The sequence below is a fragment of the Lissotriton vulgaris genome, chromosome 1_1 (assembly GCF_964263255.1).
Source record: "Lissotriton vulgaris chromosome 1_1, aLisVul1.2, whole genome shotgun sequence".
In the NCBI taxonomy this organism is placed as follows: domain Eukaryota; kingdom Metazoa; phylum Chordata; class Amphibia; order Caudata; family Salamandridae; genus Lissotriton; species Lissotriton vulgaris.
The window spans coordinates 2,024,309,866-2,024,332,756 of NC_141685.1; the positions used below are offsets into that span (position 1 = coordinate 2,024,309,866).

Here is a 22,891-nt window from a genome sequence, read left to right on the forward strand (position 1 = left end):
TCTCATGGGGCACGGACATCGAGGTAGGCTCCTCCTGTCCTCGAGATGCTCCCTCTTCAGCAGCTGGGTGGGCCATTGTTCCAGGCTCCAACCCACGCGACTTCTCCTCTCGAGCAGCCGCAGACCTGGTACTCACACAGGCCCAATCAGGTGTTCCCAGCATCTAAGAATGAGTCCGGTATTCCACCTCCTTCCAAGCATTGTGCTCCATATCATTTCCCAGCAGACAATCGACTGGCAAGGCGGGGCCTACGGCAACTCGAAGTGAACCTGCAACCCCTCCCCACTCAAAGGGAACCTCGGCCACGGGATAGTGGCTCATTCTGCCATCAGCCATCGCGGCTGGATGAAGTACGCCTGGGATCACCTGCTCTGAGGACACCAGATGACTCCTGACTATAGTCATACTGGCTCCTGTATCTCTCAGAGCTTCCCCTCTATGGCCATTGATGGTGACCCATTGCCCATACTTGGTAGTATTTGAGGGCACCTGGATCTTTGGAACTATCTCCCGATCACCCAGGGACACTAAGGTGACACCCACCCACTCCCTCCCCTTAACTAAGGGCATCTCCTCCCCGAGCGCTACACTAGCCACTCCCGGGGCCTTTCCTCCAGTGGGAGGGGCTGGTCTCTTTGGGCATTTCACGTTCCCTTATAATGTCCAACACCACCGCACTCAAAGCAATGGACAACCCTTGGCTGCTGACTCTGGCCAGGATTAGGGTTCTTCTGCGGGTTAGCCTTAGAGTTGGAAAAGAAACTTTTCCCCTTAAAGTTATTTTGGTGGCCTTTGGAGAACTCCTGTTTCTTATTATCTCCCCCCTCTTTCTTCTGGGGAGCACCCTGTCCGGACTTCTGAGAATCTCCTCCTGTCACCTTCGTGGACACTCGGGTACCTACCCAAATGTCCGCCTCCTCAGCAAGCTCACGGGGACAAGTAAGTTTGCTGTCTACCAGGTGCTGCCTCAGCTCGGGAAGACATTTCTCGAGTAGATGTTCCTTGAGTACTAGGTTGTACAACCCACGATAGTCTTCCACCTCACTACCTTGGACCCACCCATCCAGGGCTTTCTTGGCATAATCCAGGAAGTCAACCCAATTCTGTGAGCTCAATTTGTGGCTGCCCCTAAACCTCTGCCGGTATTTCTCTGGGGTCAACCCAAACTTCCTGATGAGCGCCACCTTCATGGCGGGGTAATCTACCTGCTCCTCCCGGTCTAGGGCCAATAGGGCATCCCTACCTGTCGGAGGCATGTAACGGTATAATCCACCACCCCAATGCTTCTCATGGATCCCATGGGCTCTTAAGGAGACCTCATAGGCTGCCAGCCACTTAGCTATGTCATCTCCAGCGGTATAACTGGCGACCACATCCTTGGGTAAGTGAGGCCTGGGCTCCCTGGCAAACTCCTTGGACTCGACACCCTCCGGAGTGATGTTATGGGCCCTGAGGTCGAGCTCTCGTAGCTTGAGCTCGTGTTCCATCCTCTTCCCTTCCATTTCCAGCTTGGCTAACTCCCACCTTAATTGTCTTTCCTCTCTTCTGTCGGCTAACTCGGTCTCTGACAACCCTCCTGTTGACGCACTGCTGCCCTCCCGAGAGGCTACCTTGGGGCTGATTAGCATTTCACCCACCCCCGAGGGACATTCCGCAGTCCTCTCAATGACAGTACCTCTGTCTGACTCCTCCTCCTCTACCGTTCCCTCCGGATGCGCTTCCACCAAGGCTCGCAGACTAATACGGAGCTCCTCTCTTTTGGCCCTTCGCCTAACGAACACTCCCCTTTCCTGACAGAACTCCTTGAGCTGCGTCACAGTATAGGTCTCCAGCTCTGACATGTCGAATTCCATCTTGTCAGTGAAAAGTGTGGACAACCAACCCGAAGTAGGTTACAAGGATAGGAAACTCTGAGGGTCACCTCCACCCACCTCCAGAAGAGAATTTGGAAAAAAGCAAAATATTGAATTGGAGGGCCGCTGGGAGAAAACTCCGGGTGTGTACCTGTGGAGCACACTGAATTATTATGGGGTCCAAAACAAGCACAGCTCGTAATCCCACCCGTTGAGCACCAATTTTATGTTGGACCTGCGATGGGCAAGCCCAGCACAAAGGGGGTAGCTTGGCTCAAGTGACAAGGCAAGTGAAGGCTTTAGTGTTAAGCCGGCTCTAACCCAATAATAACTCCCGGTACAGTCACCAAAAAGGAGGACACCACACCACTGCTGTAGAAAAATACGATTCCTTTATATAAAAATTCTCTGTTGTGAATAGGGTCCAATTGGGAAAGTACATACACATTTCTTTTAGTCACAAATTTCTGGGTTTCAGTTTTGAAATAAATACCATAAATAATATCAGGAATAAACATCGCCAATAAATAGAATAAATATCAGGAATAAATATCACCAATAAATAGAATAAATATCAGGAATAAATATCACCAATAAATAGAATAAATATCAGGAATAAATATCACTTTTGCATAGCAGAATAAATACTGGTTCATTTAACTAAACAACACCTGCTCACTCTGGTATCGCTGCCACCAATTAAATACTTCAGAAACATTACACTTGCAATACGTTTCAGTTTGGAAAGATTACTCTTACAGTTTGTGTTGGTTTCAATGATAATGCATACGGGCTTCTCTGGGCACAGAATGAGTTTTGGGACTCTTTAAGGATCAATCAGGGAGTAGGCGCGTGTATCTAAAAGGCAAGGAAACACAGTGAATACTTCATTTACACTCTGCTGCCACCAGGATGAGATCTCTGCTTGCCGGTGGGGTCTAAGCGCGCCTACGAGCGTTGTCACCGCTAGCAGTCAGGCGGCGCCAGTTCAAAGTCTTTAGACTGACGAACGGGCTGCCGGAGAGGTCACACAATCTTCGCGCTCAGTCAAATAAATGCCGGTTCACAGTTCCTTCACAACGCTGCTCCACACCTGAAGAAACGGGCCCACCTCACATCGGCTGCAATCTGGAAGCGATTCAGTCAGGGCACAGCACTTCTCACGCCAGCGACGGGGTTCTCAGGGGCTCCACGGACCTCCCTCCGACTTCCTCATACGGGGGTGGTTCCCGCCCACAGCTACAGCTCTCGATTCACTGGGGAGGGGCAGAGACACTAGTCCCGCCCAACGAAGGCCGGCCTTTCCCCGCCCCGGCGCACCACCTCACCTTCAGTCCGTGCAGGAAGCACTCTACGCTGGTGGGGCTCGGAGACGTCCGAGCTCCTCGCTGGAGGTGCCTGTCGCGAAGGGGGCACAGGAGACGATCGCGGTCGCGGCGAACTTGCTCTCGCCTCTCGACACGCGGAGTCTGTTGCAATTCACCACCGGGAGGCGGGGAGGCACGCAAAATTGGCCACAGTCTCTTGGGGGTAATGAGGCACTCGCTGGGTAGGCGCTGTAGGCGCAAGGTCACTTGCCTGGAACGCCAGTCAGAATCAACGCCAATGACCTTTGCTACTCTACTGCCTGGGCTACCAACCACCTCAGGGGTCAACAGGGCAGGTGTCACTCTGGTGTCAAGTCTGGAATCTCCTTCTTCTTCTCCTTCTAAAATGGCCGCCAGGGACTGGACCTTATATAGCCAGTGCCCTGAGGCGCTGGCACGAGCCAGAAGGTTCTAGAACCTTCTCTGGCTATGCCAATGACATGGCACTTTTGAGGTGTATTTAGGACCCTAGCAGCCACCATACTGTGGTTCTAGAGCAGCCATTTTGTGTACCTTAGGGAAATAAAGGAATTCCTGTCAGGACTGCGCACCAGACAAAAGGGCGCCAAAACCTCGAAAGGCCAAAGTTCATGGAGGCTCCAAGGGGAGTCACTCCCATGAGGGAAAAGGATGACCACCATTTTAGGGTCATTCATACAGGTTGCCAATCCCAGTCTATAATGCCACAGGTTTCGCCAGGCGCCTTGCAAATAGGTGCCAAAAACCTTGTGAGCAACTGGGCGTCAAGGAACATCTAGCCCCATGAAACAACACATAAAAAAAGTCCTGGCAGACAAAGAAAAGCGACAAATTTTGGGAGGTACAGGGGAACAAAAGAAATCATAGTGGTGAGGGGACTTTCGGAAGCAGACGGGTCTAACATATGGCATAAAATATGTCAGTATAAATGGACTTAGGGCCAGATGTAGGACGGCTATTACTGGTCAGTAACGGCCGAAATGAACGAATTTCGGCCGTTACCGACCGGTAATAGGCTTTTGTTATTTAGGGGGCCAATTTACAGATTTGGTAAATACCGAATCGGTATTTACCGAATCATCATTTACTGATTCGATATTTACGGAATCGTAAATGACATGTAGGAAGCACTTTAAAGAGTGCTTCTGTGCTTTAATGATTTTTTATTTACCACCAACTATTAGTTGGTGCTAAATAACGAGTACCTCTGTAAATGCAAATCTTTGCATTTACACCAGTGCCATGTGGCAGACATACATGCCCTTAGGGCATGTATGTGTGCGACATGTGCACACAAGCACTCTTCAGGGGTGCAACAGGGTGTCAATGTGACACCCTGCCACCCTTGACTCTTTCCCTATTTTACCGAATTGGTATTTACGGATTCAGTAATTGACATTCATTCCTATGGGCCTCCAGGCCCATAGGAATGAATGGCAATTACCGAATCCGTAAATACCGAATCTTAACTATTCGGTAATTTTTACCGAATTTCTAGCTACATAGCATTTACCAATTCGAAAAAACTGAATCGGTAAAATTCGGTATTTTCGTAACGTTAAATACTATTTACCTACATCTAGCCCATAGTTTGGTAATGCAGCTGCTGGTGTTGCTGGAAAAACTCCAGCCTAAGCCTAAATTGGTCATTGTGAGATATTGCATCGCAAGATATTCCAAGGGTGTGTAGGTCCAGGTAAGAGACTCTCCCCAGGTACAGCATTCGTTTGCAATAGGGCATTGACATTGTACAATTCCATGAATATGGTCAATATGGGCTGTTATTAAATTTTTCTATAAAATAGTATACTAAATTTTGTGATTTTTCTTGCCATGGCCATTACGCAAGTTATCATATGTCTTGTGGGAGCGCAGAGGCGGTTAATGAGCCACCACTTGCTGCTCACACTAATCCGTTTGTACTTGCATTTCAGATGACCGAACAAAGGAAAAATAAGCAGAGGCTGGGATTTCTTGGGTCAACAACATCACATGCGAACCATCACATGCCGCCACACTGAGACCCCGGGGAGGCTGGACCCGCTCTCATCAGTATCCGGCCCAGGGCTCTGACTGGAAGCTGCAGACACTGTTACAAAGTTTAAAAATAACCAGCTGATGCTCTATTTCTATCAAAGGAATGTATTTTAAATGTTGTGGTTGGGGTTTCTGAAAAGCAAATCCTGCGTAATCATGGTGACGCCCTCCTTACAACATGCACTGTTTGGAAAGTGCCTTAAGGACTCTAACGAGCACATATAAGGGATCAGCACAGACGTGAGAAAATATTGTTCAGATATGTGCAAAGAATCAGCAAGTGCCGATTTTACTTGTTTTAGCAACACTGTTTTTATTGTGTGTTTATGTATTTGTTTACCATAAAATATTTCATTTTGTCTAAACGGTAATTCAAAGTATCGGTGGAATCTGGAGCGATGTCGCATTTGCAAGTTGCATAGGGACCAAAGGGCATAAAGTTGAAACGTTGTTATCAATTTTACACCGACATTTACACAGACTGCAGGATGCAAAAAATGCTTGCACCACTTGACTGTGCTGATGCTGTTGGCTTTGGTCCAAATGTCAGCGCACAATTGCTCGACGCGATGAATATTTATGTAATCTAACCCTACATTTTGTTCTTGTTTGTCGGTTTACCATAGATCCACAGTTGTGCAGGTAAATGTTCTCCACCATGCGCATATGTTTTATAACTGGAAGTTCTCGAGGCCTTACATTTATTTGTTCTGATGTGGATATAGAAGTTACCGATAGAGTCAATAGATTGTATTTATACATTCATCAGCCTGCTGCAGGTGTTCTTTTAACTAGTTATTTAAAACTGAGGGACAGGGTTCTTTGGCTTTGTGACTTTAAAGCTAAAAGCCTTTGACAAAGTAGGGTGTATGCTAAGAGTGCACAGAAAGGGACCAACTTTGTGTTCATCTCAGTACGTCTTACGCACAGGTTTATGTTTCTGAGTCTTTCTTGGAGAAAAACTGACCTCTTAGAGCAATAACTTTCTTTTAGCTAATATTAGGTTGAATAATAGTGTCTCCCGAATGCAACACAACAGCTACGATAAGCAGACTTACCTAATGTGAATGGAGTAGTGATTGATGCTTCCGTCTCAGAGGGCAGGGCTAGGCATCAGATCCACAAATATTGCCAACAGCAATATATTTCTGCAAACATGTACATTGTGTTCACCTCTTTTCAGAAAAGTTTTTTACTCTACAGCGATAGCACATTTTTTAAAGCAGAGTCCAGATGATATCATGGTATTACGATTTTATGCTTTGTGCCTTCAGTGTGCCTGAACTGGAAATGTAAAGGCAGGAAACTGCACTACTGATTTGATGGCGTTTCAATCAGTGATTTCTGTCTGTGCATATTTCTCTATACGACATGCATGTGCGTTGCTTACATGCATATCTGGACATCATAATACATATAACTCTGTTTCATATGAACTATCGAATAGTCCATTAAATGAATGTAGTCATCTCAATGCTTTTTGGAGATACAGTATTGTAAATGTTTTAATTTAATTGGATTGCGACGGGATCAGGTATTCTACTCAGTGCCAAGAATAAAATGATTTTAAAATAACACTAAAATGGGCTATGAGTATTATTTAAAAAAGGTAAAAATCAAGTAATTGTATACAAGTTGAAAGTAAAAAGAAGGGGATGTTGTACGCTATCCATTGTGAACTGAGTTTGCGTTAGTCTCCAAAACACCATGTTCGAGGCATATGAGCTGCAGATACTACACTTATCATTAGATCCCCACCTGGTGTTGGGCTCGGATGATTGCATGTTGTTGTCATCTTGGAATAAGTCTTTTGTAGTCACGAGATAGGTGACTCCTCCCTTGGATGATAGTGCGCATGGGCATCGGCTCCATCCTTAGATTGTTTTTTCCGCCACTGGGTTCGGATGAACTTTTTTCGCTCCGGCTAGAAATAGACTTTTCAAGCACTTTGAAGCGCAAAAAACATATTAAACTTTACCGAACTACCTTCGATTCGACTTACATCATTTTACACTCCATCAGCTCGATTTCGGTCGTCGACGCAGGCCAAAGGGCATATCCATGCCGTGAGGCCTACACCTCATGGAAAGGACGGCATTCAAGAGATGCCCCGAGTGTGGAACAAAGTTTCCACACAGTGACCACCACGAGGTCTGCAACCTGTGCTTATCGCCAGACCACGACGAATCCAGCAGTACAACCTGTGCGTCCTTTCGATCCAAGAAAACCATCCGAGATTGGAGGGCCCTGCCACACGACATGCAGAGATCAGCTCCGGAACCGGTGGATATCTTAGACGAGGAGGTTCCGCTCGTTTCCGAAGAAGATTCCGATGATCTCCAAATAGTATCAAAGTCAGACGACTCCATACCATCGGGTCAGCGCGTGATTACTACTGCCTCTGCACCACACATAGCACCCAGATCGAAGGCAAAGGTCAACACTCCGCCTACGGGGCCCAGTCGCGACCGAAAAACCACTTCGAAAGCCCCGCCATCGAGCTCGGCTCCGAGGAAAGTAATTAAGCCTTCCGGTAGCTCTGTACCGAGCAAGCCTTACGTGCCGATCAGACCAGCTCCCTCGGCACCGAAACCGAAAGAAGTCTCAGCTCCAAAATCGTCGACTTCTAAAGACAAAGGTATGAAGCCAGCGTCCGACGCCTCGAAGCCGACAAGACCAGCTTCCACTCCAAAGCCATCGTCTTCGGTACCGAAACTGACAAGGCCTGATTCCGATGTTATTAAACACACAAAAGGGGAGAGGGCCAAATTATTTATACTCCAATACCCCAGACCCCCTAAAAGAACTATGTTCACAACAATAATGGGTATATAGAGTTCTTGAAAATAAATGAAGGGAAATTCCCAATTGGGAAAAAACTGCCCTCACTCACATACCGAAGTATGTGACATGCTTCATCATAGGGCTTGCTACAAACGCCCTGGTGTAGCCACATCCAGGGCGGAGCATTAGGGAGGGGGAAAAAATAATACATTTCCACGTTACAAGACGTACAACACAATACGTGAATACGTACAATGAGTAACATACATAAGTGATACCGTGTATAGAGGAACACCTCGTGGATCAAAAGTGCGACACAAATAAGTGCAGTAAGGACGTATGTTAAAACTGATTAAGGGTGCCAAAAGAAAGAATTACTTTATTAGAACCAATTATGGTACCCTTATCAGGATTAAAAGAAAAGAGAGGATGGGAAAATGCCTTATTGAGAAAATGAGGTTTCTCAAGGCTTCCCTCCTACCACTGCTCGAGTCAACATGTTTCGACCATAGAATTGTGCCCCGAAAGGTCACCCTGGTCTTCTTCAGGACTGTCGCAGTAGGATCCACCAGTTACCCTTGTCTTAATAAGATCCTTGGGTAGCCCAGCTAGATGTAGGTCACTAGGATCCGTACTCTGCTGGGTATGTTTCTAAATCAGTAGAGGAAGTATCCCCATATGAATCATGGGAAAACATTCACGAGTTTAAGCAGGTCTAAAACTCGAACTGATGGCCGCCCGGGGTTTTTTTTGCCCATGAACACAATCGTTCAGTACGGCAATTACCACCAAAACATGCTCGGGCTCCGAACCACCGATGTTCCCAAGCCCTCGAAACAGCCTACGACACCGAGAACAACATCGGCGGTGCCGAAAACTACGCCAAGGACATTGTAACACCTCCTAAGGCTAAAGACAGACCGCAACCTCGTCCAGAACCGAAAACATCGGCGCCGACTAAGGTTCCACAAGGGGAAGACCTTTTTTAACCAGATCCTCTGCAAAAGAAGATCTACATTGACCCAAAGACAGGTCATGTATCCACTACACCACACAAGAAGAGAAAGGCGTATACAACACCCACACCTGTAGTACCTGCCAAGAAGAAGGACTCTGCCATATCTCCTATGCACCCTTCTTCTCCTATACTTCCTTCTCCTTCATCCCCTGTTCCTCTTAACAATTCACCACAGGGTTCTCCTCCACATTCTCCTCTTCTGTCTTCACACTCAAATGATGATGAGTAAAGTTTAGGGAGAGGGATGGACCCAGATGAGCCTTTCCCATACCCTGTAGATGATACAGACTGGGAGTACCCAAACCCACAGGATGTGCCAGATATCCCTGACCCACAGTCATATCCATCGAAACCTTCTCCCCCAGAAGATAACATTGGTTTTGGTCACCTGCTGAATAGAGCTGCCATTTACCATGGAGTCACTATGCATTCTTATGAGGCAGAGGAAGATTTTCTGTTAGACACACTTGAACAATCGCAAAGGTCTGTTCAAATTCTTCCCATGATTAAAGGGGTCATCAAACATGCTCCAGAGATATTTAAAGACCTTACGTACTAGGATCCTAAACCCTAGAATTGACAAAAAATATAGGCCTCCACCTGCAGATCCAGCATACATTAAGGGACAACTACCATTAGATTCACTAGTTGTGCCAAATGCTAGGAAACGGGCAAACTCACAAACATCAGGTGAGGTACCCCCACCTGACAAAGAATCCAAAGTAATAGATGCTTCAGGCAAAAGAATAGCTGCGCAAGCTACCAACATATGGCGTATAGCTAACACACAAGCCCTCCTTTCAAGTTATGATAGGGCTCATTACGATCAGAGAAACTACTAAAACATCTACCTGACCAATATAAAGAGCAGGCAAACAACCTTATACAAGAAGGCAAGCTAATTTCTAATGCCTCCATCAAGTGCGCACTAGATGTGGCAGACACTGCATCTAGAGCTGTAAACACTAGTGTCCTACTTAGAAGGCATGCGTGGCTACGCATTTCAGGATTTAAACAGGAAGTGCAAACTACCATTTTAAATCAGCCTTTTAATCACAATCAACTGTTTGGACCAGAGGTAGACACAGCACTTGAAAAGATGAAGAAGGATACAGATACTTCCAAATCTATGGGAGCTTTACAGTCCACACAAACTAAAAGTTCCTTTCGGTGTTCCTTGTACAGAGGAGGCTCCAAACAGACTGGAGCAGACAATACAACATCCTTCAAATCTAACACACAAACATCCTCTAACAAGGGATATTTTAGAGGAGGATATAGAGGAAACCACAACAAAGGAAGCCGTCGGGGTAACAACAATAATCAAACCTCTTCCACTACAAAACAATGACTTCCCTCCGCTTCCCCGACAGCATTCCACTCCTGTAAGGGGGGGGCAGATTAACACAATTCCTACCTGTCTAGAATTCCATCACAACAGACAAGTGTGTAAGACAAATTATCCAGTATGGCTACTGTCTCGAACTTATAGCAACCCCTCCACACATACCACCCAGGCAGCGTCCAATGTCTGCAGAACACCTTACTCTGCTCGAACAAGAAGTTCTGTCGCTTCTTCAAAAGGACGCTATAGAAATAATTCCTTTACAACAGCAAGGAACAGGGTTTTACTAGCTATATTTTCTAATACCCAAGAAGGACGGGACACTAAGACCAATTCTCAACCTTAGGCCCCTCAATCATTACATACAATCAGATAATTTTTATATGATCACTTTACAACAGGTGCTCCCACTGCTGCAACAAGGCGATTTCCTTACAACACTAGATCTAAAGGACGCCTACTTTCACATTCCGATACATCCTGCTCACAGGAAGTATCTAAGGTTTGTACTGGAAGGACAACATTATCAGTTCAAAGTTCTTCCATTCGGAGTGACAACGGCACCAAGAGTATTCTCGAAGTGCCTAGCAGTAGTAGCAGCACATCTCAGGAGACAACAAATACATGTCTTCCCTTACCTAGACGATTGGCTCATAAAAGCCAAGTCATTCAATCAGTGTGTCCAACACACACATCAGACAATTCAAACACTGCACGACTTAGGGTTCACAAACCACTACACCAAGTCTCACCTGCAGCCGTCTCATGTACATCAGTATTTAGGAGCTACAATAAACACATCTACAGCTCTAGCGTATCCCAGTCCAGCAAGGATACAGAGCATTCAAGCTTTAGTCACAAACTTCCAACATCAACACTCTCTCCATCCTATCTGTAGGCCTCTTGGCAGAACAATATACAAAGCCAAGCTGTCAGCTACACCCAGTCATGTGACCCAGAGACAGGCTGCAGGCACTAAATGGCTAAGGCTGTAAAATACCAACTTTCTAAATGTAAACGCACCAAAATGATGGACGGGATTCTGAACAATACAAACATTCACCCCCAGTCACAAAGATATGGATCTGGTCCATTGTTTTTTTGCCCACCACGCTATCCTAGTTTGTTCCCAGCCATATGCAAATCATTCTTGACCCTGTTCCTCGTGGGAACAGTCCAGCCCAAACTGCCAAGCCAGGCCCTCCCCAAACCGGAAACAAGCACCCTGGGCCTGTCTATCATTTGTTCCTGAAGTACTTTTCCCTCTAGGTGGGCTGAGTATGCCCAGACGTGGGTCCCTTGCTCGTTGTGCCATTGGTTTCAAGCTATCCTGGCTGATGAGGGGTGTAACCCTGAAACTGGTATCATGATGCTTGTTTCTGGTCCAATGAAGACAGGCTTGGCAGTTCAGGCTGATCTGCTCCCATGAGGAGCAGGGTCAAGACTAATTAGAATATGGCTGCGTCCAAACTGGGGTGGGGGAGTGAGCAAAAGAACAATGGACATATCCCAGATCTCTTGACTGGGGGTGAATGATTCATTTGCTCAGAATTGTGTCCATCATTTGTTGCTGTAGCAACCTCCTAAATTTGGCATATTCAAAATTGCAATTTAAATCCCAACTCTATATTAAGAGGATTGTTCATTACAATGTCAAAGACATCAAACAAGGACTCCATTGATGATTTCTCAGATCTCCTCACCACATCTTTCATCCGACACTCTTGGGTGACTACCACATTCCAGACAATTCAGGCTCCAAAAAATACAAGAGACAACCTCATGAACCTCATTGATACACTTGTGGTACAGCATGTCACACTGTCAACACACATTCAGAATCCTGACTTCTAAACCTCACCAATATTTCAATGCAAACCACTCATACCCTTGGACTGGACTGACCACTCTGCCATCCCCATATCCCTGCTCAGCTTACTACCAAAACACCAAGGTTGAACCAAGAGAAGACCAAACCTTAGGTCCTCCAAACACTTCCCAATAGACAATCTAAAGCTTAAACGCATCCCTCACTACATCAACACCACGTCTGATGTAAAGACTTTTCTAAACAACTTCAGCAATTTTCTGGAAAGCTATGTGAACATCCACATTCCAATTACAAAACGCATGTGCAAGCCAACATCTTCAACACCCTGGTATTCTAAAGACCATCCTGCCAATAAACGATCCAATCACTGGAAAGAAAATGGTAGAAAAGCAGAATTCTGAGGACCTCTTGAAACTGATTTCCCTTCACAGAACACACAGACAGCTCATCTCATCAGCCAAAGCAAAGTACTATACCATCACCATCAATGAAGCTACCAACAGAACAGAATACTGTTCTAACAAATCAACCCCAGCAGGCCCACCTTTTCCTCACTCCACGGAAAAAGCACAATGCCATCAACCTTTTTTTCAGAAGATCCTAGTGCACATCGATAATAGCAAGCTCACACGATTCCCTTCCTATAGAATACCGCAATGGTCACCCTTCAAAGCGTCATCTCTACTAGGCCTGGTTGACGTAATCAAGTCTCTCAAAACCACTTCTTATGAAGATATCTTACCACTGTCCTTCATTAAAGATCTCTCTGTCAATGCTCTCTCCATTTGCCATTGTCAGTGCCTTCCTCACTCAAGGCATCTTCCAAGAAGCTGTCAAGACTGGCCCACTGTTGTAAATAAAGAAGTAATAGTCCATATAATTCACGTTGATTTATTTCCAGCACAGCAACATCAAGCCACCCATTAACAGCTCCAGGTGCAACTGGGCAACAGATGACAAACCAGTACAATCCAAAACATGCAGAATCAGGAATGTCAGTGGAAAATAAACACCGCACATGCTAGAGCTGGCCAAGGCCAGATGATGTCATATAACAAAGGAAAGGGAAGAAAGATATAGATAGAGGAAAGATGTAAGACATCCCCCTCATTAATAATATGTACAATTGAAACATATTAAATGAAATCATTAAATCTTTTAGGTTTCACCCTCGGCCAAACTGACAGTTTTAATCTTGAAGCAAAAGTATCTTTGTTACTCTTCTCGCATACAGTGGTATCAAAATGATTTATCATCTTAGAATTTTTGCTTTGAATAACATCACTGTTTGGACATTTAGCTATTCTTCTAACGTGTCAAAGTTTACCATCTTGTGTTATTACACTGTTTATTAAAACTTTTTTTTATTTGAATTGGTCTTCCAAATTTGTTTCCCCCTTTATTCAAAAACCCTGGTGTAAGAATCCTAACCCAATCATCCACTCTGAAATCATGCATTTTAGTTTTCCATTTATCATTATACCATCTCATAGTTTTGTACTGTTTGAATTCAATTATTTTTGCAGTATCATGTATACACTCCTTATGATCAAATTTTGGACTGACATTTGTTTCTAAACCACCATGGACAAACACATGACGCTGGATCTCTTCCTTTAAGTAGTTTGAATGGGGTAATTTCTGTTGTTGAGTGAGGCGTAATGGGATAAACCCACAATTTTTCTCTCACAGTTCATCCAGTTGCCCACAAACTTTAACGAATCAGAAATGTAACTCTTAAAGACTCTATTAAATCTTTCCACCTGACCATTTTCATGTGGTTCATATAATGATGTACATTTATGTATAACATCACATTCTTTGAGAAAACTTTTAATTTCTCCAGAAGTTAATTGAACACCATTGTCAGTGACTAACACAGACGGACAGCCTTCACGAGCAAATACTTCTTTAAAAAATTTGATTACTGCAGTAGTTGTAGCTTTAGAAACATATTTGATCTCTGGCCATTTGGAATGATAATCAATAATGACCAAAGCATAACGTGAATTTTCTGGAAGATTACTGAAGGGTCCCGATATATCAAAGGCTACCTTCTGCCATGGTACTTCAGGCCACTGCACAGTCTTCAATGGGGGAACATGTAGTTTTCACATCTTTTCGTTTGATGCACACTCATGACATTCTCTTACCACTCAATCAATGAACCTATCCATTCCTGGCCACCAAAAGAATATTCTCACTACCCTCTTCATAGATGACATACCAGGATGTGTTTCGTGGGCTAAACTAAGTATAATGTCTTGCATGGCCCTTGGAGGAACACACTTCCCTGATTTGAACAAAAGTGATCCTTCAAATTCCAACTCTTCTGATACATTAAAAAATGGCAATAATTCTGATTTAATAATGCTTTTTTTGGTCATCCATTCAACACACCATTTGTCATCAAATTGGTCACATTTGTTCTATTTATCTTCTGAAATTTCTTGAAATTAATCCGAAACAATATCGCTGATGGTCAGTACAAAATCAGACTCTTTGACAACATTTACCCCATCATACTTACAAGGCAAACGAGAAAGAAAATCTGCTGTGACATTTTTCTTCCCCGGAACATATTCAGTGTTGAAGGTATATTCTTGTAATGTAGACATTAGTCGTGCAATTCTGGCTGTGGCATTCCAACCACCACCCGTGGAAAGTATATTGACAAGTGGCTTATGGTCAGTTCTCAGGGTAAACTTGCTGCCCCACACATACAATCTGTAGTGTTCGACTGCCCACACACACGCAAGCAGCTCCCTTTCTATAACAGAATACTTACGCTCACATTCATTTAATGTGCGTGAAGTGAATGCCACATTCCATTCGTTTTTACCATCCTTTTGTGATAAGATTCCTCCTAATCCATACAGGCTCGCATCTACTGTAATTATAAAATCTTTCCTCATGCGAAAAGGTGTCAACGTGGGTGCAATCACAATTTTTTTTTTTATTCCTTCAAAAGCTTCCTGATGTTCTGCTGTCCATTCATATCTTACATTCTGTCTCAATAATTCCTTCAGTGGATCAATTTTTGTGGCATAACCATCAATAAATTTACTGTAGTACTCGCACATACCTGGGAATGATAATAATTGATCCTTATTTGCAGGTGGCAGAGCATTAATAATAGCGTCTACATTGGTCTTTTTTGGAATAACACCATCATCAAATAAGGTGTGTCCTAAGTATTCCACAGATTTTTTAAACAGTTTGCATTTATGTGCTTTTAGAGTAAGACCGTGGTACTCTAATTTTTTACACACCTCTTCTAGATGTTTCACATGGTCATACTTTTTCTTAGAAAAAATCAAAATATCATCCTGAACGCACTTCACATAATCATCAATATCCCTGAAAATGTGGAACATTACCCTTTGAAATACCGATGCGTCTGACGCTAGCCCAAATGCAATCCTAGTGTATCGGTATAACCCAAATGGTGTGATAGAAGCTGTACATTCCTTTGACTCTTCCAATAGTTCTATCTGATGATATGCTGATCTCAGATCAAGCGTAAAAAAAAAATTCCCCCCTCAAACATGGAAATAACTTCATTAATATTGGGTAATGGGTGACAGTCAACCACTATGTTTGCATTTAAAGCTCAAGTCTACACAAACTCTCAATTCTTGATCCGGTTTTCGGACAGGAACAATCGGAGAAACCCGTTCAGCAGACTCAATGGCTTCGATAACACCTTCATCTGACAGTTCTTTCAACATTTCTTTAAGTTCTTCCCTAATGTTTATCGGTACTCTTCTTATTTTCTGTTTAAATGGTACTACATTTTCTTTCACTACTATATTATGCGAGAAATTCTTCAGCTTACCCAATTTATTACAGAAAACTTTGCCAAATTTACTAATAATTATTTTTCCTTTTTAACTAATGTTGCTGTCATCATTGATCACAGCAACATTGTTGAATAATTTCTCATCACATAATGACACAGGCTCACGTGCTCTTGGATTCAATATTAAGCCTAACTTATACTGATCACCCCATCCTAAAACATTCACCCCTTTTGGAGTAATGTATAGTTTGATCATTGCACACCTGTTTTTGAATAGTAATTCAACGTGAAAGTAACCTTCAATGTCAATCTTATTCCCATCAAAACTTTCTGCGATAATGTCACTAGATTGCAACTTGTCATTATTCTCTCCCAAGATTTGAAATTCACAGTATGGAGATGTTAATATGTCATCTGGGACCCTATCCATTATAGATACAACAAAACCCCTATCAATGTTGGAGGACTGTTCACCAGGTTGTACCGTATCACCGTTTACAACATATGATATTGAATTTCTAGTTTGAGAATTATTGTGTTTATCATCTCTGCAAACACTACTAAAATGGCCTATTCTACCACAGTTTTTGCATTCTTTGTTTCTTGCAGGACAACCTAGAAAAGAAGCAATGTGTGACCTGTTACCTCGCCTATAACAAACACTTACCATAATTGCCTTCGTATCTCTTGTACGATTGTGGCGCACTAAATGTATTTCCACTAGATTTTACATTGGAAGAATACCGCTTCTGTTGATAATCGTTTTTTTGCTTAACAACACAAATTTCTTCTCCTGCAATCGTTTTTTCTGAATTATTTTTAACAGCCATCCACTTTTCGGATTGTTCAAGAGCTTTTGCCTCTGAAATAGACTCCTCTAAACTAGGATCTCCCAAAACCCATAACCTTTCTTGAATCTTCTTATTTTTCACATGTACAAATATTTGATCTCTAATCATTTCATTATGAGACCAAAGTTACAATGTAATGATAATGCTCTTAGGGATGTCAAAAAATCATCAAATGATTTGTCGTCTTTTTGTTTCTTCGTGTAAAATTTAAATCAATTTAAAGCAATACTTGTAATGGGTGTGAATCTTTTCTCCATCCTCATTAACGCTTTGGTGTAAACATTAACATTATCTCCACCACCGTCATTGGGAGTAACAATTGGTGATAAAGTTCTAAAAACGACCTGTCCTTCAGACCCTAGACAATGTAAGAATATATTTTTCTTTCTTTCAGCTCCCATGCGTTTGCACCAATGGCTTTCATATATGTGACAAATTCTTCTTTCCACCTAGTCCATGGAATAGGTGGATCTCCTTTTAATTGTAAAAACTTAGCTGGTGGATCAAACTTCATTGTTATATTGTGCTATGTCACAAAAATGCTTAAAACTCTATACCTGAATCTTATTAATAGAACTATGTACTATACAATATTTAAAACATTCCATTATTGTAAGGTTAGATATTTATACTTTAAAGTACCAATATAATGTTAATTTATCAACATTGTATTATGCCACACATTAAAATTGTACTGTTGTAGAGTGAGAATGAAAACAGTTACTAATCGATGTTTGTATGACCTAAATATGACCAGAAATACAATTTGTAAAACTCACCACTGTGACATAAATACACCCAGTAAAAAAAATAAAAAAATATCACATTTATGAAAATTGCTTAGTAAAAAAATTAGTTCAGTGTAGAAGCAAGCCAAAAATAAAGCACTCGATATTCGCACTGTTAATTGGTTACTGCGGTAACACAAAATGGCTGCCGATGACGTTGACTGTCTGACCAAGCAACGTGAGAATTGCGCGGTGAAGTCAGTCGAAGGACGTGAGCTCACGCGTAACAGCAAAGTTCGGAGCTCGTTCGTGTGTCCAAGAATGTACGAAGAATGCCGCTTGTGGAATACTGAGGTATTTTTAAAGGTACGCAGAGTTATTTTCAATTGAAGTTGTATACGTGCAGAGCCAGTATATTAACAAAACCTGAGTTTCCAACTTTAACGGAGGTTATAATATTTCCCGAACTGCTTTGACATATCGAAACTCCATTTCTTGTGGTAATAAGAATTTTGATTACAGCCTTAACACGATGTGCGCTATGTACTGCTCGCAAATTCCTTGAAGGCATATAGAGCACGATGTATCAAATAGCTAAGCATGGTGTAAAAATCTTAAATTCCTGCCGCTGGTGTCATCAAAACACTGAAGATTATAAACTATAAATCTGCAATACAGCCGCTGGTGCAATGAAAACACTGTGCATTAGTTATGCTATTTTATACTTTCCAATAATGTAAATAGCTTTGAAAATATAATAACATTGTGAATCATGTTATTAAAATGTAAGTAATTAATTATTTTAGTTTGAATGTTAAAAACCGCACCCGCTGGTGCAATCAGAGCACAGATTCAAATAACAGCCGCTGGTGCTTTCAATTCACTGAATATAAATTGCATATGCCAATTAATTTAACAGTACATTAGTATCATTTGTTTGGGATCCAATAAGATAATGCTTGAAATAATAAAGTTATGTTGCTTGAAGAGAAAAGATTAAAAATTGTCTGTGGGTTCAAAATTAGTTATGTACCTGTGCTGGGTATGCTTAAATGTTGAGCAGTCCAAGTCATTGGACTTGACATCTAACCAGCACGGTCTTAAACTGCAATCCTACTGGTAGGTTGCGCTTGTTGCTGGGTTTAAAAAAAACAAAGTTTTTAATGTGTTGTTTTTACTATGGGGCACTGAGTTAGAGGTTCATTGATTCTGTGTATGAATTTGCTTGCAAAAACAATTGAATTGAGTCAGCGGGCCCCGGGATACAAGTGGGAACCATTTTCAGCACTATTTCTCTTTAGGCCTTTGCAAGCTACAGTCGCTATCCTAGGTAGGCGCTTGAGCTGTTGTCTTCGTAACCTCTACGAAATGACAACCGTGGTGTGGCTGGGCATCTAACCAGCAAGGTCTTAGACTACAATCCTGCGGGTACGCTGCTCTTGCTGCTGGAGGGGGGGGTAAACATGTTTTAGAGGGTCATTAAATCTGTATATGAATTTGCTGCATAATCAATTGAATCGACTTGGTGGGCCCCTACGGTACAATTTGGAACCATTTTCTGCACTTCAGGCCTTTGATAGATAGATTTACCATCTTGGTAAGCACTCTAGCTTCTTTCCTCATGACTTCTATAAAATAACGACTGTGGTGTGAGTGTTTGATTGATTCAGATGCTCTGTCCATCACCACCCCCTTTTGTACCGCTTTTGGCCGCCATAAGTGTGGCAGGGTATGCTCAGGCGTGAGTCCCTTGCTCACTTTGCCACTGGATTCAAGCAAGCCGGGCTGAAGACGGCTGGAATGCCAGAAACCGGTCCTCGGAAGCTTGTTTCCGGTCCAGGGAAGGCATGGCTTGGCAGTTCGGGCTGGACTGTTCCCATGAGGCACAGGGTCAGACTGATTTGCATATAGCCATGTCTGAACTGGGGTGGCAGAGTGGGCTAAAGAACGGTGATGGATTAAACCCAGATCTTTTGACTGGGTGTGAGTGTTTGATTGATTCAGATGCTCCGTCCATCACCACCCCCTTTTGTACCGCTTTTGGCCGCCATAAGTGTGGCAGGGTATGCTCAGACGTGAGTCCCTTGCTCACTTTGCCACTGGATTCAAGCAAGCCGGGCTGAAGACGGCTGGAATGCCAGAAACCGGTCCTCGGAAGCTTGTTTCCGGTCCAGGGAAGGCATGGCTTGGCAGTTCAGGCTGGACTGTTCCCATGAGGCACAGGGTCAGACTGATTTGCATATAGCCATGTCTGAACTGGGGTGGCAGAGTGGGCTAAAGAACGGTGATGGATTAAACCCAGATCTTTTGACTGGGTGTGCGTGTTTGATTGATTCAGATGCTCCGTTCATCACCACCCCCTTTTGTACCGCTTTTGGCCACCATAAGTGTGGCAGGGTATGCTCAGACGTGAGTCCCTTGCTCACTTTGCCACTGGATTCAAGCAAGCCGGGCTGAAGACGGCTGGAATGCCAGAAACCGGTCCTCGGAAGCTTGTTTCCGGTCCAGGGAAGGCATGACTTGGCAGTTCAGGTTGGACCGTTCCCATGAGGCACAGGGTCAGACTGATTTGCATATAGCCATGTCTGAACTGGGGTGGCAGAGTGGGCTAAAGAACGGTGATGGATTAAACCCAGATCTTTTGACTGGGTGTGAGTGTTTGATTGATTCAGATGCTCCGTCCATCACCACCCCCTTTTGTACCGCTTTTGGCCGCCATAAGTGTGGCAGGGTACAAATATGCTGCTGTCAAATTGGATTCCCAACAACTGGTAATCCTCGGGGTGCACCGGGAGCAGCCTGAAAGCCGATTTGATGTCACACTTTGCCATCAACGCCCCCGGGCCTACCGCCGCTACAATTTTCCCCGCCACATCCAATGACGAGTACGTGACCGACGCGAGCTCCACCGATATGAAGTCGCTCACTGATGCCCCCTCCGGCCATGACAAGTGCTGTATCAGCCGGAACTGCCCCGTCTCCAATCGGGGAGATGATCAGGTTCAGCAACGGCGGCTCAGCGAAGGGGCCAGCCATCCGGCCTTCCCTCACCTCCTTGAACAGCTTCTCCTGCACCACACCTTTTCACGCGTGCACTGACTTCAAATTCTCCGCCCAGCGCGCAATCCATGGTCCCTCGTACCCCAATCGGAAACCTTCCCCGAAGCCCCGTCAAAGCACGGCCGCATTTTCCACCCACGGGTATGCCGCCAGCAACGGCTCCAGCCTGTCCAGTCTAACCGGCGTATGAGCCTTTTCCCACAGCTCCTGCCCCCCCCTGCCTCCCCCGTCCGCCTGCTTGGTTGCCCGCCGCTGCGTGTTGCTGTCCCGCAGCTGCACACTGCTGTCCCGATGTGCCTCCAACTCCCCAGCAGCGCAACACTGGGTGCCGGCGTCCGCACTTAGAGCACTTGTGCCGAAAACGCCACACTTGCCGACCACATGCCCCCTTGTTGAAATCCCAATAAGCTCCGATTGAGCTCTGTCCGGAGTTCTCCCCCTGCCCCACCCCTCCCCGGGTGGGGCGAGCCGAAAAGAGGGTCGGCACAAGGGGCAGCTCGCTCGCTGTATATACCGTGCGACCGAACTTCACCCCCCCCTCGTCTGCTGATACAAGTTGGAGTCTAGCTCTCCCCACTTCGCCTCCGGGTCCGCCGCCATTCGCGCTTGCAAATCCTCGTCATAGTGTGACCAAGCGTAACCGCCATATGCCACCTGCGCCCTCCGGACCACGTCCATATACTTGAACAACGCCAAGGACCTGTCCAGATACTTTTAACAGTATACGCTAGTGTATATAAGGAACGCCGCCGACCAACTGTCAATAGTCAGCGGCACCTTAGGGCGCCTGGCCAATTCCTGTTCCTCCTCCCTAGACCCCTCCTTGGCCGTGAGCTCCCTGTGCAGGAGCTTCAACATCTCCATGTTCTCCCCCTTCCATATCTTCTCCTTCGTCGCTATGGAGAGATGTGCTCCCAACGGCTTTTTTACCCCCATGTATGGGAGCTTATGCACCGGCACCACGCAACTCTCCTTCCCCCCGGCGACCGTGCCCGCCGCCGTACTCCCTGCCGATGTGCTTCCCTTTTCACTCACTCTTCCCTTTTCACTCTCTCTGGCGTCCGCCGACTCCGCCTCCACCAACGGTGGCGCCCCGTCCGGGCCTACCCCCGCATCCGTCACATAGTGCCCTTTTACCAACTGTACAGGGTCCTCCCCCCGTGCCTCCGTCCCCACCGAGACCTACGCGCTGCGCTTCCTGCCCAAACCACTCCCTGCTCCGTCTCCCATCTTACCTGGCGTCAAGGTCGGCGTCCTTACCGGATCTCGCCGCCTAACCAGTGGATCTGAGGGGGCCGTCATCCTGGGCGCGTCCAGCCGTGGTCGAACCTGCAACACACGGTCAACATCATTACTACCCCCCCGTCCCTAATCTCCCCCTCCTCCTCTGACTCTCCCCCTCCGTCACCACATCATTCGTGCTCACTCACCGGAATCTCCACTCGACTCAACCCCGCCTTCTCCCTGCATACGCTCATCAATGCATCCAGATCCCCGCTCACTCTCCTTCTGTCAGCCAAACATGATCCGCGCTCAGCGTTCACCATTTTGCCACGTGCACCCAGCCCCCCGGCGGCCGTTGTGACCCTTCGGGGGTGGTCTGGCGGGGACCTCTCCCCCTGCTTCCTGCCGCGTTCTCCTGCCGGGTCCCACGTTGGAGCACGACCGCCCGTAAAAGGCAGAGCCGGCCCATCCTCTCGGTGGACCGGAGCCGCAAGCTGCTCACCCGAGCGCCTCTCCCACTGCTCCTGCCAAGGAAAGAATGTGGAGTCGAGCATGCATGGGCAACAATGCCCCCCCTGCCCCTCAACGTCTCCCCCTTCACCCCATCCCCTCTGCGGCCCCCTCCTTCAACCTGCCGAATGTCCTCCTCGTGTCGCCGGCCGGTCCTGCCACACCCTGGACCCCCCCAACTCGGCCCACCACCCCATGCCCCCACCCCACCCGTCGTGCTTCAACCACTCCAAGCCCCCCTCCTCCCTGCCCCTCCCCCAGGCTACCCCCCACACCCTCCCCATCACTCCTGGCCTCCCCCCAACGCCCCTCCCCACCACGCCACCCTCCTCCACCCCCCCTCCTCCTCTCCCCTCACTCCCCCACCAGGGACGGCGGCCTGCTTGGGCCCACCATGTCCCCATCCTCGCCCTCTCCTCCACCCCCCTCCTCTTCTCCCCTCGCCCTCCCACCAGGGACGGCGGCCTGCTTGGGCCCACCATGTCACCGGACGAAGACCCC

At 45.6% G+C, this 22,891-nt stretch overlaps 1 protein-coding gene across 5 annotated transcripts in view; it reads left to right on the top strand.

Annotated features, from left to right (window-relative positions):
• ITPR2 (inositol 1,4,5-trisphosphate receptor type 2) overlaps positions 1–6,820 on the top strand; it is a 1,555,333-nt gene extending 1,548,513 nt beyond the window's left edge. For all 5 annotated transcript variants that reach the window (XM_086920227.1, XM_086920242.1, XM_086920233.1 and 2 more), the window contains one exon: positions 5,135–6,820. In XM_086920227.1, the coding sequence (XP_086776353.1) occupies positions 5,135–5,221 (87 nt within the window). In that variant the 3' untranslated portion in view covers positions 5,222–6,820. The remainder of the gene's footprint in view (positions 1–5,134) is intronic.
• The last annotated feature ends 16,071 nt before the right edge of the window (positions 6,821–22,891 follow it).